Here is a 17,923-nt window from a genome sequence, read left to right as displayed (position 1 = left end):
ATTTTATACTCTTTTGGACAGGCCTTTAACCAGTGACAAATATTCTTTGTATATACATGTGTGTATGTATACATTTATAAGAACCAATATGGATACATCCATTCACTGTGGCACATTTTAAAATAAAATATTCTAGCAGTGACTATTAGTAAAGGTGTTTTGGGTGTTGGTATTTTCTGGAGGACTTCTGGTTAGCATATCAGAGTTTTCTTTTAAGCTGAGTATCTTATTGTCTCCTGCCACTCCCGGCAAATCCACAAAACAAATCTAATGAGATTGGGAAAACCCAGTTTAAAATCACTGAAAAGTTTATTGTGTTGGTATGCGTATAAACAAACAGAAGTAAATGGTTTTTTTAAATAAGATATCAAGCACAGCATTTTCAAGACAACTGGGAACAACTAACTTCAGAAACGATTGCATCTTTCAAGTCTGGAAACTGCCATTTATTCATTGTTTCGTACAAGCCTGTTTGAAACATTCAATGAAGGAAAATTGGTTTATTATATGTAAAAATTTCATTTTGTGTCAATTCATTTGCAGTGCTGGGAATTGAACCCAAAGCCTCCAGCATGCTCCAGTCCCCAAATTTAATTTTACTTGTGAAATATACCAGAGTCCAGTTTAATGGTATATTAAAAAAAAAAAAAAACCCACCTCTCAGCTGTGCATGGTAGTGCACGCTATAATCCCAGCATTTGGGAGGCTGAACAGGAAGATCACGATGGCCAGCCTCGGCCACTACTTAGGCCCTTTGCAACTCAGTGAGACCCTGTTTCAGATTAAAAAATAAAAAATAGGGCTGGGGTATAGCTCAGAGGTAGAATGCCCCTGGGTTCCATTCCCAGTACTGCAAAAAACAAAATGAACTTTCCATATACTTAGTTTAAGATAAATTACACCAACTCTGAAAAGCACCTTGGGTGCCTAACTACATACTACATCATTAGGGGGACTATTTTGCTCAGTTTTGGTTTTGAAACCAGACATCACTACCAGTCAGGATCCCGGCAGGGTAGTTAAATCTCTGGGGCTTTATCGAAATTCAACAGAAATTTAAGACAATGGAATCCTTTGTATTTCTCTGCCCCAACAACAATCCTAGATAGCAGACTTTAGACACTGCTAGTGGCATTTGTGATGGATGGGGGGCGGGTGTGAGGTGCGCCACTTAGCTTTCCGGGCTTGCGGCTGGGAGCTGGGGGAAGGAGGAGAGTCCTGCGGGGACTCTGACACCCTGAGCATTCTGCCGCGCTGGCGGGGCAAGTTCCAAGTAGACGCCTGGGAGGTCATGCCAAGGTCGTTCGGAGGGATACGGCCCAGGCGAGGGATTTCTGAGACGCCCTTCCCAGCGGTTTGCACCCGGTTGAGCCCTGCGGAGCTAGGGACGATTTCCCGGCAGCTATGAGCCACCAGGCCCAGTCTCCTAGCTCCGGGTTGAGACGAGGCTGGGCTCAGTCCACTTCTAGAACCCACCCTTTCTTCCTGGCCCGTTTCAAGCCCTCGCGACCCCGACCCCTGGATCGGCGAATCAGCAGAGAGCCGCTGCGGGGCGCGGGTGTGGCCACGCCTGGTGGACCTACGTCTGCGCCCAGAGCCCAGTCTGGGGACCACACCTGCCCGAGCCAGGCTGGGGCCAGCGCGCGGGCGCGCGGGAAGGAGGGACGCAGGGGCCGTGGGGATGGAGAGGGGGAAAGTGAAGAAAGAGAATGGAAAAGAGGTGGAGAAGGAGAGGATTCGGGAAAGGGGAAAGGAAGAGAAAAGGAAGGTGGAGGAGAAAATAAAGGAAAAGGACAAGGGGAAAGAGAAAAGGAAGGTAGAGACAGGTAAGAAAGAGGAGCTGGAAAAGAGGAAAGCGCCAGGGAAGGAGCCAGGGAAAGAGAAGGAACAGGTAAATGGACAACCGAAGAAAGAGAAGAGCAGCGTCACCCTGACGAAGACCCCGCCCGAGCTGCCGGTAAGAGGCCGGGCACCCAGGCCCGCGCTCTGTGACGTCCCGGGTGCCCGCCGCGGCTCCCAGAAGCCACCCTGGGCTCAGCATCCTAAGTGGTCTCGGGACGAGCAAGGGCCTCCTCCGGAACCCAGCCCAGCCCTGCGCAGGGAGCTCTCGCTGAGCAGAGGCTCTGTGCGACCCAAAGGCTTCCTCCGCGCGAGCTGGATGTATTTTCGCGCTCCCTGGTTCTTTTCCGTGTGCTGGGTTAAGGGTCAAAACCTCTTAGGGAGGGGTCTCTGACCCCGAACATTGCGAGTGTGAGCTTGATGGGCTGTCTTGCTGGAGTTCCTGGGCTCACCACTGCTTTCTGGTTTTAAACAATTTGAATTATTACCAGAAATTTAATTTCTGGTAAAAATACAGGCTATATAGGTCCACTATGGCTAAATAAAGTAACTTTGTGTGTGTGTGCGTGGGGGGGGTTACTGGGGATAGAACCCAGGGGCCTTCTACCTCCATGCTATACCTCCAGACCTATTTTATATTTTATTTGGAAACAAGGTCTCACTAATTTGCTGAGAGTCTTACTAAGCTGCTGAGGGTGTCTTGGAACCTGCGATCCTCCTGTCTCAGCCTCTCAAGTACTGGAATTACAAGCATGTGCCGCCTCAACCCGCTCTAAAGAAATAACTTTTGACCAAGAACAGTGGTATTTAGAATCACATTTTGCATCTAATTTTTTTTTTTTTCTACCGAAACTGGGGATGGAACCCAGGGGCATTCTACTTCCGAGCTATACCCCCAGCCCTATTTTTTATTTTTAATTTTGAAATGGGGTCTCACTAAGTTGCAGAGGGCCTAAGTAGCTGGGGCTGGCCATGAACCTGCAACCCTCCTGTCTCAGCCTCCAAGAATTAGGATTACATGTGTGTACCACCACACCTTGCTGCATCTGAACTTTTGATTAACAGTGATCTCAGCTTTCCCTAGAGGGGAATAAGCATGAGGAAGCCTGTGTTTTATTGGCTTATTTTTGGTGCTGAGGATTGAAGCCAGAGCCTAGGATATATGTTCTGTCACTGAGCTATACCCCCAGCCCATAGTCCATGTTTTAGACCAAAATAGAAGCAAAACGTACTAGGACAGCCTGTTTCCAAATATAGAATTAAAAAAATAGGCTGGGAGTGTAGCTGGGAGGTAGAATGCCCCTGGATTCCCTCCTCCTCAGTATCACAAAAAAAAAAAAAAAGTAAAATATGACTATAGCAGAATTTCTAGGTAGAATGGGATTAGGTGCAGGAGTGTAGTTGGAAAGGGAGTAGGGGACTATTTTTAGCTTGTATTTCATAGGGTCTAGGATGCCATTATTTTAGGTATCACTAAAAAAGAAAAAAATGCTACCAGCCAAAACACGCAGCACCCTAGGTTGTAAAAACACATCCTAGTTTCAGAGATGTTAAAAATGTGTGTGTGTGGAGATGGAAGCTGGGTGTGATGGTGCATGCCAATCCCAGTACTTGGGAGGCTGAGACAGGATCATTGCAGGCTCGAGAACAGCCTCAGCAAGTAGTGAGACTCATCAACCTAGTGAGACCCTGTTTCAAAATTAAAAAACAAAAATGGCCGGGCGTGGTGGCACATGCTTGTAATCCCCGGGTTTGTGAGGCAGAGACGGGAGGATCGTGCAGGTTAGAACCCGGCCGCGCTGGCTTATGAGACTCTGTTTCCAAATAAAAAAGTATAAAAAAAATAAGTCTGGGAGTGTAACCCAGAGTTAGAAGGGTTTCCAGGAACCCCAGTACCACCAAAATAAATAAATAAATAATAAAAGATGGGCTAGAGGTGTAGCTCTAAGGTAGAATGCCTGAGTTCAGTCCCCAATACCATTTTTTAAAAAGTGTGGGGAGTGGGGGGAGAAAATGTCCAAAATGTGCAGAAGTATGTTGGGGTAGCCTGAGTGGGACCCCCAGTGGAGATTGTGGGGGGACACAGTCAATGCCCTGCAGCCATTTCTTGATGCTACTATTGCTTTAAATAGCATGCAGTTTAAAACATCCAGTGACATCTCCTTTGGCATCAAGTCACTCTTGTTCACCATATCACTTTCCCAGAATGTCACTATAACACTTAGGTGAAGACTGAGAGTGTGGGGAAGAAAGTAGGGATGGCGTGAATATGATAGGAAACACCCTTGAAAAAACCATTTGCTTTAAGAGTCATCAAAAATTCACTCCAAGGAAGCTGGGCTTGGTGTCACATGCTTGTGATCCCAGCACCTGGGAGGCTGAGATAGGAGGATTGGTTTGCAGACAGCCTCAAAAAGTAAAATTCACTACAAGAACAAATAATCTATTTAGTATATGGTCTTCATAATTCATACCCTTTACCTAAATTCTTAAAACATCTTTCAGTCCACATAGACTTTTTTTTTTTTTTTTGGTGGTACTAGGGTTCCTGGAAACCCATCTACCTCTGGGCTACACTCCCAGACCTAATTTATATTTTTTTATTTGAAAACAGGGTCTCTTAAGCCAGTAAGGCTGGCTTCGAACCTGCGCGATCCTCCTGTCTCAGCCTCCCAAACGCGGGGATTACAAGTGTGCGCCACCACGCCCTGCCCACACAGACCTTTAAAAAAAAAGAGAGAGAGATGAGATAGTGCCAGGCATGGTGACACACACTTGTAATCCCAGCGCTTGGGAGGCTGACACAGGAGGATCGCACAGGTTAGAAGCCAGCCTCAGCTACTTAGTGAGGCTCTCAGCAACTTAGTGAGACCCTATTTCCAAATAAATATAAAATAGGTCTGGGAGTGTAGCCCAGAGGTAGAAAAGCCCCTGGGTTCTACCCCCAGTACTACACACAAAAAAAGAGGTGGGATAGATATTCTATTGTTTAATATCACTTTTGCCCCCAAAATACAATCTAAGTCTAACATTAACATTTGGTGTTCAAGCAGAACAAGCAGAAATGTATAAAATTGTTCATTCGTTCTTTCTTTCTTTCTCTCTTTCTTTCTTTCTTTCTTTTCTTTCTTTCTTTTGTGGTACTGGGGATGGAACTCAGGGGCATTCTACCTCCAAGCTATACCCATAGCCCTGTATTTATATTCTTTATTTTGAAACTGGGTCTCACTAAGTTGCAGAAGGTCTCACTAAGTAGCTGAGCTGTCCGAGAACCACAATACTTCTGTCTCAGCCTCCTGAATGCTGGGTTTACAAACCCGCGCCACCACACTGGCTAGATTTTTAGTTCTAAACCAGTGCATTAAAGACGATTGCTGGTGGGTTTTGTGCATGAGGAACTTATTAAGCTGTTTGGGAAATATAATTAAATCCCTCTGTGTAGCCTGGCTGTATTTTTGCTCATTTATTACCGTTAACATTAAAGTTTGCTCCAGAGTAAAGACATTTTTGAGCAATCTGGACTGTCTCTTTCTGTTTATAAACCAACCTACCTTTCTGGTACTTCAATCATTGGTGGTGAAAATCTCTAAGGCTGGTAGGTTGATAGAATGCTTATTTTTAAATTTTCCTTCCAGTTCACCAGGTTTTACCTGTAGGTTTTTAACAAAATAGTCATTTATTATTGAAACTGGTTTAACTTTTTCTATATTATTAACTTTTTCATTTTATCACAATAGTTTAACAACTTAAAAATATGAGGGAAAACATGGCCCAGAATTTTATAATCAAGTTATACAATTATGAACACAAGTCAGATTAATAATGATAGGGAGACCATAAATACTCACATGTTGAGTGGCGCAGTGGACAGAAACTGAATTATGGTGCAGTCTCCCAATGGACATGAACTCAAAGAGCAAAATGAAGCCTGGAAATTGGCCCTATGATTTATAGCACCTCTCACCTATATATCTTATGTTTGTTTTGGTGTTTGTTTGATACACTGATCAGGAGCTGGATGCAGGGATATGAGATCAGTATCCCATAACTAGTAATGGCTAATTAGGAAATATTTACTGATTGGTACCATTTGGTTTAGACCTATAAAATTTGTATGGAAACTGAGCCTGGTGGCACATATCTGTAATCCTAAGTATTTGGGAGGCTGAGACAGAAGTGTTGCAGGTTCCATACCAGCCTCAGCAACTTAGCAAGATCCTGTTTCAAAAATTTAAAAAAGGGTTGGAGGTGTAACTTTGAGGTAAATTGCCCCTGTGTTTAATCCTCAGCACACACACACACACACACACACAAATGTGTGAAGTTTTATTCTGATTGCAATCCTGTGATTATTTTAGGTTTTACTCCAGGCAGGGAAACTATTAGAAGCCAACAAGACAAGGTCTTGATAACACTGGTTTATTGATTATCTTTTGTTTCACAGGAAAAAAATAAGCAGATCCTAGTACTAGGCCTGGACGGAGCAGGAAAAACCAGCATCCTTCACTCTCTAGCTTTAAACAGAGTTCAGCATAGCGAGGCACCCACCCAAGGAGTCAATGCAGTTTGCGTCAACACTGGAGACAGCCAAATGGAGTTCCTGGAGAGTAAGCTCTCTTCCTCCCTATTTACAGGATAGACGGGATAGCCACGTTTCATTATACCTTAAGCCAGACCTGGTGTTATCAACATTGAGACCTTGGGAAAAGTAACAATGGATCCATCAGATTTTCATAGGCTTTCAGAATGCACGTGTTCAGTACTAAAATGCCCTGCAGAATGGGAATCACTCTTTGCTTTTTTAATTTTCCCCTTTTTTGCAGTGCTGAAGACAAAGGGGAGTTTAGAGGAAGATTTTAGCAGGCCCTCCTATAACTTCCTGTAATCAGCCTCCCTCTGCCCACACTACTACAAATAAGCATGCAGTCTAAGTAAATACAGTGTGTTTTCCTCTTACAGATGAAATTATAGACAAGCCCCAACCAGATGTAAGTTCCTTGTACCCAAGGTGTGGCAGTTCTGTCGCTATCATTTTGCTAAATGTCACTGTTCCTCAAAGTTGTGGCCAAGTCCTCTTATCTCTTATACTCTCTGTGGATGACTTCACCCATCCTCACGTCTCCAAACGCCATCTACATGCTAATGACTCCCAATTCACCTGTCCCTCCCAAACACAGCCAGATGTCTCCTGACACATTCACTTCAGGTCTAACTGCCCTCTCAAACCTAATGTGGTCAAAGTTGCTTGATTTAGCCCACCCATTTCTTTCTCTGTACTCCACTGGTTAGTAAATGGCTCCTAACCCAGCACGTTGCTCAAAGCAGAAACCGGGAACTCACCCTTGATTCCTCCTTGTCCTTCCCTGCCTTCAGTCCACAAGTAAAACACTCAGAAATATTTCTGTCTCTAAAGCATATCTATAATTTATCTGTGACATCCTTTTCCACAGCTCCCAGGCAAGTCCCAGCCTCCCTCTTTTTTATTCTTTTTCTTTCTTTCTTTCTTTCTTTTTTTTTTTTTTTGTGGTACTAGGAATGGAACCCAGGGCTTTTCTATGTCCAGGCTACACTCCCAGACCTATTTTATATTTCATTTGGAAACAGGGTCTCACTAAGTTGCTAAGAGCCTCACTAAGTAGCTGAGACTCGCTTCGAACCCACACGATCCTCCTGTCTCAGCCTCCCAAGTATTGGGATTACGCCCGGCTCTCCCTCCACTCTTGCTTAGATTCCTGCTGCTGCCTTTTTATTTTTGCTTTTGCCAAATTATGAAGAGCAATATTTAAACACATTATTAAGCAAATAATTTATTACCTTAAAATCCTTCAGTGGTAGATCTGTCCATTTCTAAATAACTCATGGTTCAAAGAAAAAAATCATAATGGAAACTTTAAAATATTCAGAACTGAGTGATCGGTAAAAATAATGGCAGACACCTGTAATCCCAGTACTTGAGAGGCTGGAACAGGACGATTGCAAGATTTGAGCAAGTAATGAGGCTCTCATTAACCTAGACAGACCCTGTTTAAAAATAAAAATAAAATAGGGCCGGGAGTATAGCTCAGAGGTAGACTGCCCCTGAGTTCAATATTCAGCACACACACACACACACACACACACACACACACACACACACACAGAAGGAACAAAATCGTTTGTTTACAAATGATATAATTGCCTATAAAGGAAACTTAAACACCCTTCAAATGACCAAAAATGATATGAGTTTAGTGAGGCAACTATAAAGAATAATATAAAAGTCAATTACACTTCTATTACCTAACAAAGAGAAAATACAATTTTTTGTGTGTATGTGTCTCACTAGGTTGCTGAGGCTGTCTTTGAACCTGTGATTTCCTGTCTTAGAGTCCCAAGTACTAGGATTACAGACGTGACCTGCCACACCCAGCCAAAAAATATATATTTTTTGCTGAGACTGGTCTTGAATCTGCAATTCTCCTGTCTCAGCCTTCCAGGTACTAGGCACAGGTAGGCCATTCTACCTCCAACCTACATCCCGAGCATCCTACATCCGGAGCCCAATTTTTTTTTTTTTTTTTTTTTTTTTTTTTTTTTTTTTTTTTTTTTTGTCCTTTATTTTGAAACAGGGTCTCACTAAGTTACAGAGGGCCTCACTAAGTAGCTAAGGCTGGCCACAAACCTGGATATTCTGTCTCAGCCTCACAATTACTGGGATTACAAGCGCGCACCACCACGCCCAGCTAAAAAATATTATTTTTCAGAAGATATTTTCATAGCAAGAAAAACATAGTTTAGCTAATACTAAATCTAAAAAAATGTGACTATCTATTGTGGAGAAAATTTGCAGATTTTATTAGAAAACATCGAACAATGACCCATGTAAAGAGAGACATAATGTAGTTTTCATAGATAGAAAGTAATTACATTGAAAAAAATGTTAATTCTCCCCACATTGATGTTTAGAAACAATTTGATTCCAATTGATATTTCCAAAAAGAATCTGATAAACTGAGTCTAAAATTTACATAGAAGAGCAAAGGTATAAAAAAGCCAAGACACTCTTGCAGAAGTTATTAAGATGGAGCCGGATGTGGTGGCACACACCTGTAATCCTAGTACTTGGTAGGCTGAGACAAGAGGATTGTAGATTTGACATCACCTCAACAATTTAGTGAGGGATTCAGCAACTTAGGCTCCATTTCCAAATAAAAAGTAAAATGGGTCTGGAGGTGTAGCTCAGAAATTGAATGGTCCTGGGTTTAATTTCTAGGTTAAAAAAAGCGGGGGGGAGCCAGGCGTGGTGCCGCACACTTGCAATCCCAGCATTTGGGAGGCTGAAACTGGAGGATCGCGGTTCGTGGACAGCCTCAGCTAATTAGTGAGGCCCTTCTCCACTCAGTGAGACCCTGTTTCAAAATAAAGAATAAAAAACTGGGCAGGGGTGTAGCTCAGAGGTCAAATGCCTCTGGGTTCCATCCTCAGACCCGCAAAAAAAAAAAAAAAAAAAAAAAAAAAAAAAAAAAAAAAAAAAAAAAGGAGGAGGAGGAGGAGGAGGAAATAAGAATAGACTTGCTCTGTTGAAAAGCAAATCTTTTTGTTGTTGTTGTTTTTACTAAGGATTGAACACTGCAACATTCTACTTCTCAGCTATACTCCCAGCTCTTTTTATTTTATTTTATATTTTGAAACAGGTTTTGCTAAGTTGTTGAAGCTGGCCTTGAACCTGTGATCCTTCTTTCTCTGCCTCCCAAGTATGGGATTACAAGTATGTGCCACCATACCACAATGGTGAAATAGCAAATCTTACTACAAAGCTATACAGCTAAGGTTGTGTGATCTTGACACAAGGATGAGCAAAGTGACCAGATGGACAGATGTATACATCAATTTCAGGTGGATATAAATCAAACATAGCCGGGCGTGGTGGCGCACGCTTGTAATCCCCGCACTTGGGAGGCGGAGACAGGAGGATCACGCTGGTTCGGAGCCAGCCCCGCTGGCTTAAGAGACCCTGTTTCCAAAATTCAAAAAGTACAAAATAGGTCTGGGAGTGTAGCCTGGAGGTAGAAGGGCTTCCAGGAATCCCAGTACCACCAAAATAAATAATGATAATAATAATAATAATAATAATAATAATAATAATAATAATAATAAATCAAACATAAAAAGCTTTCTGGAAAGCTGGGTGTGGTGTGGCATACCTGTGCCTAGTACCTGAAAGGCTGAGACAGGAGGATTGCAGATTCAAGACCAGTCTCAGCAACTTAATCGAGAACCTCTGCAACTTAGTGAGACCTGCTTCAAAATTTGAAAATAAACTGGGAGTAAGCCAGGCATGGTGGCGCATGCTTGTAATCCCCACGCTTGGGAGGCTGAGACAGGAGGATCACACAGATTCGAAGCCAGCCTCAGCTACTTAGTGAGGCTCTCAGCAACTTAGTGAGACCCTGTTTCCAAATAAAATATAAAATAGGTCTGGGAGTATAGCCCGGAGGTAGAAAGCCTCTGGGTTCCACTCCCAGTATGACCAAAAAATAAATAAATAAATAAATAAATTAATTAAAATATAAAAAAATAAAAATAAATAAACTGGGACTAGTGGCAGATACCTGTAATCCTAATACTTGTGAAGCTGAGACAGGAGAATCACAGGTTCAAGAACATATATAAGGTTCAGCTATATATATATATATATGACTGGGAGTGTAGCTCAAAGGTAGAATGTCCCTGGGTTCAATCACCAGAAACCCTTTCAAAAAAACAAAAACTATCTGAAAAAAATAGAGAATATCTTTATGTCTTCAGGATAAAGAGGTTTTCACCAGGTGTCATGGCGCACGCTTGTAATCCTAGCATTCGGGAGGCTGAGACAGGAGTATTGTGGTTCAAGGACAGCCTCAGCTACTTAGTGAGGCACTTTGCAACTCAGTGAGACCCTGTTTCAAAATAAAGAATAAAAAATAGGGTTGGGGGTATAGGTCAAAGGTAGAATGCCCTTGGGTTCCATTCCCACTACCGTAAAAAAGAAAAAGAAAAAAAATGATGCTTTCAACAGGATAGAAAAAGCCATAACAATGAAGGTGGATAAATTCAACTACATTAAAATTCAGAACTTCTGTTCATAAAAAAGATACTATGAAATGGGAAAAGATAGCACAGTATAACCAATAACTGCATTGTATCCAAAATCTGTAAAGAACTCCTACAAATAAGACATTATCATCAAAGTTTGGACAAAAGACATAAGTAACATCTCAAATAAAATGAAACAAATTAAAAGTAAACATGAAAGCTGGGCATGGTGGTGAACGCTTGTAATCCTAGTACTTGCAAGGCTGAGACAGGAAGATCCAGGTTCACTGCCAGCTACAGCTACCTAGAGGGGCCCTCTGCAATTTAGTGAGACCCTGTTTCAAAATAAAGAACAAAAAAATAGGGCTGGGGTGTAGCTCAGAGGTAGAATGTCCCTGGGTTCAATCCCTAACACCACATACACACACACACACACACATACACACACACACACACACACACACACACACACACGAAAAAATTGTTCAATGATCACTAAACAGAAGAATTCAAAATAGACCCCCCAAATCTGATAATACCAAGTTTTGAAAAATGTGGATTAAAAGGAAACTTATTAGTGGTTGGTGGAATGGAAACTGGAACCAATCATTTTGGAAAACAATTGGCCATGTTTGGCCTTAGTTTCATTCCTAGGTAACTGGAGAATGTTTTGTGTATCCATACCCCAGGAGATGAGTACAAACATGTTTAGGGCAGCATTGTTCGTAGTAGCAAGAAATGAGAAATTGCTGGGCGTGGTGGTGCACACTTGTAATCCCAGTACTTGGGAGGCGGAGACAGGATCGCACAGTTTCGAAGCCAGTCTCAGCTACTTAGTGAGGCTCCCAGCAACTTAGCGAGACCCTGTTTCCAAATAAAATATAAAATAAGCCTGGGAGTGTAGCGCAGAGGTAGAAAGCCCCTGGGTTCCATCCCCAGTACCAAAAAACAAACAAAAAACAGCTGGCATAGCGGCACATGTACACTTGTAATATCAGTATTTGGGAGGGTGAGATAGGATGATCACAGGTTTGTGACCAGCCTCAGCTACTTAGTGAGAGCTCCTGTAACTTAGTGAGACCTCTTTCAAAATAAAAAATAAAAAATAGAACTGGGGGTGTAGTTAGGAGGTAGAATGTCCCTGGTTTCAATCTTCAGTACTGCAAAAACAAAAACATTAAAAGGGTTAGGGGTGTAACTCAGTGGTAGAATGCCCCGGGTTTAATCCCAGTACCAATAAATAAATAAATAAATAAATAAATAAATAAATATTATTTTAAGGTGATGTGTTTTAACCTACCACCTTTATTATTTTGATAGCCTATTCCTATTTCTGGAGCTCTAATTGAGAAACATACAGTGGCTGGTGTGTCTGCTATGTGTTACGAGATCAGTCCTACTATAATATTTACTATCTCAGTGCTGATTCTTGTGATTCCAGAATGAGTGATCCATTAGTGAAGGGTCACTGTTTCCACTGACCAACTGTCTCCCAGTAATATCCCTCTTGGTGCTCTCAGAAATGGGTACCTGCTCACACAGTGGGGTTTTATCAGAACACCTGCCCGGCGTGCCCTGCCTGCCCTCGGTAGATGCTTCTGTGATTTGTTGGTGTCTTCTTCCTCTCTACTGTGTTTTGTAGTTGATGGCAGTGAGCCTTTTCGTTCTCACCGGGAAATGTACCTGGCCAAGGGACTGCTGCTGATCTTTGTGGTGGATTCAGCAGACCACAACCGATTACCTGAAGCCAAGAAATACCTCCATCAACTAATGGAAACAAACCCAGACCTGCCTCTGGTGGTGTTTGCACACAAACAGGTAAAAATCTGTGCAAATATAAATTGTAGCTAAAGGTTTTATTATTAATAAAAGAAATGTCTGTTTTTAATAGCTAATGTTTAACAATAAACTGTATATTCAATTTGTTTGTTAGATCTCCTAGATTATAAAATCCCCGAATATAGAGACCATTATTCACATTTGTGTCCCTTGGAATATCTAGTATATTGCTTTGCACAGAGTAGGAATTCAACAAAGATGTGTGGAACATATTTCAATAACATATATAATAGTTGAATCCAACAAAATATTTCAGTGACTGCCGTATATAAAGAAATGCTTTTGTTTTAGATCAATTAGACATACCTGAATTTATTTCACCATGCATTAAAAATGTTTAACATCCATGGAGAAATTGGAGCCCTGTGCACTGTTGGTGGGAATGTAAAATGGTGCGGCTGCTATGGAAAACAATATTGTGGCTCCTCAAAAAAATCAAAAATAGAATCCCCATATGATGCAGCAATTTTACTTGTGGATATATACCCCAAATAATTGAAAGCAAGGATGGATAATATCAAATAGATAGTTATAACCCCATTTTCATAGCATCATTGTATACAGTAGCTCAAAGATGAAAGCTACCTGTGTGTCCATCTGATGAGCGGGTAAAGGGTAAACAAACTGTGGTACATCCTGCAATGGAATATTGCTTAGCCTTAAAAGGGATGAAATTCCGACACGTGCTACAACACAAGACATCATGCCAAATAAAATAAGCAAGTCACAAAAAATATTGTATAATTCTGCTTAGAGGTTCTTGGAGTAGTTAAATCTGTTTGATACATAGAATGGTGGTTGCCAGGGCCTGTGTGAGTGGGAGGAAAGGGGAATTTGATAGGTATAGAGTATCAGTTCAGCAAATTGAAAAGGTTGGGGAGATGGATGGTGGTAATGGTTGCATGGTAACATGAATGTACTTCAGGGGAAATGCTGTGAAACAATTATAAATGCAGTTATAAGTGAAAAAAAGGCTAAAATTTTTGCAAAGGACTTAAAAAACAACAGTGAAATCTGATACTTATGTCTTATTTGCATAAATACTTCTTGATGTACAAGAGGCAGAAGAGTGTTTTAACCTTGCCATTCTGACGTCTAGGAATTTGATTCTGGTTGTAGCAAGCCCAGGGAGCTCTGCCTTTCCCTAGGATTTCCTTTTCTGAGCCTTTCCCATCTCTTTCTTTGTGCCTGCCTCTCCCTGTTTGGCTTCCCTTTCCTACGGTGTGTGTGTGTGTGTGTGTGTGTGTGTGTGTGTGTGTGTGTGTGTGTTTCCTGGAGATTGAACTTGGGGGCATTCTATCCTTAAGCAACGCCCCCACCACCACCCTTTAATTTTTAATTTTTTATTTTTGGTGGTACTGGGGATAGAACCCAGGGGCCGTCTCCCTCCGGGCTACACTCCCAGACCTATTTTATATTTTATTTGGAAACAGGGTCTCTTAAACCAGCTGAGGCTGACTTTGAACCTGCCCGATCCTCCTGTCTCAGCCTTCCAAGCGCGGGGATTACAAGCGTGTGCCACCATGCCCGGCTTAATTTTTTTTTTTTTTTTGTGGTACTGGGGATGGAGCCCAGGGGCATTCTACCCCCAAGCTATACCCCAGCCCCATTTTTATTCTTTACTTTGAAACAGGGTCTCACTAAGTTGCAGAGGGCCTCACTTAGTAGCTGAGGCTGTCTATGAACCCAGATCCTCCTGTCTCAGCCTCCTAAGTAATGGGATTACAAGTGTGTGCCACCATGCCCAGGAAATTTTTTGTTTTGAAACAGGGTCTGAGAGTCTTGCTAAGTTGCTGAGCCTGGCCTTGAACCTGAAATTGTTTTGTATGAGCCTCCCCAAAATACTGGGACTACAGGCATACACCGCCATGCCTTTTTTTTTCTAAATCTTTTTTCTAAATCTGCTTTCCTGTGTCTTACCTTTCCTGTGTCTTTCCCTTCTGTCTCCCTCTATCTCCTGAAGTTTGATCAAAATTCTTAAGTAGAATAATGATCACACACACACACACACACACACACACACACTCACAATGGCAAGTGCTAAAATAAAAAATATGATATGGACCAAAGTAGCTAATGAATCAAATATCTGGTTCATAAATGTCAATTCAGAATAATTTATCCTATTAAAAATAATGTTAAGCTCCTGGCGTGGTGGCGCACTTTTATAATCCCCACCCTTGGGAGGCAGAGACAGGAAGATCGCGTAGGTTTGAAGCCAGCCTCTCTAGCTTAAAAGACCCTGTTTCCAAATATAAATATAAAAAAAATGGGTCTGGGAATATAGAAGGGTTTCCAGGAACCCCAGTTCCACCAAATAATAATAATAATAATAATAATAATAATAATAATAATAATAATAATATTGAAAAAAGAAAGGAAAATGGAAGACAAAATTGGAAACAGATTGACAGCACTGTTTAGAAAATTAAGGTATATTGGCTTAGCTTCATTCCCCAAAATCCTTTTTTTTTTTGGTACTGAAGATTGAGCCCAGGGGCATATTACTTCTGCGCTACATCCCCAGCCCAATTTTATTCTTTATTTTGAAACAGGGTCTCACTAAGCTGCAGAGGGTCTCACTAAGTAGTTGAGGCTAGCAGTGAACCCAGATCCTCCTGTCTCAGCCTTCCAAGTACTGGAAACTTAGCACACCCGGCAAACTTTTTTTAAATAACTGATAAATGCTGGTTTAATTCTAATGAAAATACTTATATTCAAACAACCACTGGTATCACAATGGAGTCACAATATCCTCTGTCTTAAAATGGTGGTCAGTGAGGGTAATAAATAATAAATGTATGTACCCAAAGGATTGCAAAATAACCAGCTTATTCCTATTCCTTTTCCTATTCTGGGTGAAGGATCTTGAAGCAGCCTATCACATCACCGATATCCATGAAGCCTTGGCATTATCTGAGGTGGGAAATGACAGGAAGCTGTTTTTGTTTGGAACTCAAGTGACTGAGAACGGCTCAGAGATTCCCTCCACCATGCAAGATGCCAGAGACCTGATTGCACACTTGGCTGCAAATGCACCATGACCAGGATGAGCCCCCTGTTTGGCTCACCATCTCAGTGTCACTGAAGGGGGGAGGTGCTTCATGCAGGCTCGAAGCCAAGGGTTTCCACTCTTAAATAAAAAATAAGCCATTTCCTACTTTCCCAATGCATAGCAAGTATACAAAGATAGTGCTAATTCATTAAGGGTATCAATTTAGATTTGAACTTTAAAAATATTTGAATGACAGTATATAGGGGGAATTTGGATAATTATTTATTTATCTATTTATTTATTGCAGTACTGGGGATTTAACTCAAGGGTCTCTACCATTGAGCTATATCCCCAGCCTTTTGTATTTTTTTTTATTTTGAGACAGGGTCTTATAAGTTGCCCAGGCTGGACTTGAACTTTCAGTCCTTCCGCCTCAGCCTCCTGAGTAGCTGGGATTACAGCTATGTACCACCTCTCTCAGCTTTTTCTTTTCTTTTTCTTCTCAGTGGTGGGGATTGGACCCAGGCCCTTATGCATAAATTTTGGGATTAGGACTTTTAATCAAGAAAACCAAAATGAACACTGGCAAGCCTTCCTTCCCTTTGTGGTTTTTCAATGATAGTAAATTTCTGTTAAAACATTTCAATAAACATTCTTTTTTTGAGTACAAAAATCCAGGTGTCTTGCCTTTAAGTGGATCTATTTAACACTGAGACAGAATTACCAGGATAATACCATGAGGAAAACAAGCACTTTCAGACTCAGAGAAACAGAAATTAGTCGCATTCAGAAAGAGTTAGAAGGGCTTGTTTTCCATAAGCCTATTTTACTATATCAGAACATTGTGGGGATTTATTTTTAAAATTCTTGATTTTTTTCTTTTACATATATATAAGTTTTCTTCACTAGAAATGCTCTGTAAGAGTACTAACTATATTTATCTAAAGACACAATGTCAATCCAACTTTCAACTGCAATTCTTTGACAATTAAAAAAAAATGGAAAGAAGACTTACTGTGTAAATCCATCCATTTAAAAATTGGAACCTGTAGCCGGGCGTGGTGGGGCACGCTTGTAATCCCCGCGCTTGGGAGGCAGAGACAGGAGGATCGCGCAGGTTCGAAGCCAGCCGCGTGTGCTGGCTTAGGAGACCCTGTTTCCAAATAAAAATGTAAAAATAGGTCTGGGAATGTAGCCCGGAGGTAGAAGGGCTTCCAGGAACCCCAGTACCACCAAAAAAAAAAAAAAAAAAAAAAAATTGGAATCTGTGACAAAGTAAAGAACCAATGTGGTGAAGATGAAACCCCCTTTCATCTTCCCCACCACAACCACAGAGTTGTTTTGTTTTGGTACTGGGGATTGACCTCAGGGGTATTTTACCTTCAAGCCACACCCCCAGACCTTTTATTTATTTATTTATTTATTTATGTATTATTTTTAATAATATTTATTTATTTATTTGGTGGTACTGAGGTTCCTGGAAACCCTTCTACCCCCGGGGCTATACTCCCAGACCTATTTTTTTTTTAAATGTCAATCCAACTTTCCAATTTTATTTGGAAACGAGGTCTCTTAAGCCATGGAATCTGGCTTCGAACCAGCGCGATCCTCCTGTCTCCGCCTCCCAAGCACGGGGATTACAAGTGTGCGCCACCAGGCCCAACTGACCTATTTTTTATTTTGAAAAAGGGTCTTGCTAAGTAGCTGAGACTTGACTGGAACCTGCAATCCTCTTGCCTTAGCCTCCCAAGTACTAGAATTACATGTATGTGCCAGTATGTGCGGCTCAATGTTAGCACATAACTGTCTCTATCAAACTTAAGGTTACAGTGGAGTGTGATTCAACATAGGCATTCACATGCAAAATAATCCGAGAGGTGAGACCTAGGTGTGAGTGGCTCCCAGGTTGTTTGCCTTGCTCATAGAGCTCCAGCATTATGTTTGGAGGAATTTTATCACGATTCCACTCCGATGTTTAATGTTAAACCTTCTTTTGTCTGGCCTATGGAATTTTGATCACACATTGATTTGGGACTGTCAAAACCCCTGCATTTTAGCTTTTTCCCTGAGGATTTCCACTAATAGACCCCTAGAAAGACCCCTTTATTATTTGTTGTTGTTCTTGTGAAAGGACCAAGCCCGATGCACACTACTTCCAGCCCTAAGCTCTGATTCTATGTGCTATCTTGTCCCTGT

General features: G+C 41.5%; 1 protein-coding gene across 1 annotated transcript; it reads left to right on the top strand.

Annotated features, from left to right (window-relative positions):
• Positions 1-1,404: 1,404 nt before the first annotated feature.
• ARL9 (ARF like GTPase 9) lies at positions 1,405-15,776 on the top strand (the record flags this gene model as incomplete). Its single annotated transcript, XM_080697243.1, has 5 exons — positions 1,405-1,720; positions 1,827-1,957; positions 6,284-6,446; positions 12,536-12,711; positions 15,597-15,776. The coding sequence occupies 5 exons, from the start codon at positions 1,405-1,407 to the stop codon at positions 15,774-15,776; spliced, it is 966 nt and encodes a 321-aa protein (XP_080553369.1).
• Positions 15,777-17,923: the final 2,147 nt, after the last annotated feature.

The sequence above is a fragment of the Muscardinus avellanarius genome (assembly GCF_963383645.1).
Source record: "Muscardinus avellanarius genome assembly, chromosome: 6".
In the NCBI taxonomy this organism is placed as follows: Eukaryota; Metazoa; Chordata; class Mammalia; order Rodentia; family Gliridae; genus Muscardinus; species Muscardinus avellanarius.
This window is presented reverse-complemented; position numbering and strand designations above follow the sequence as displayed.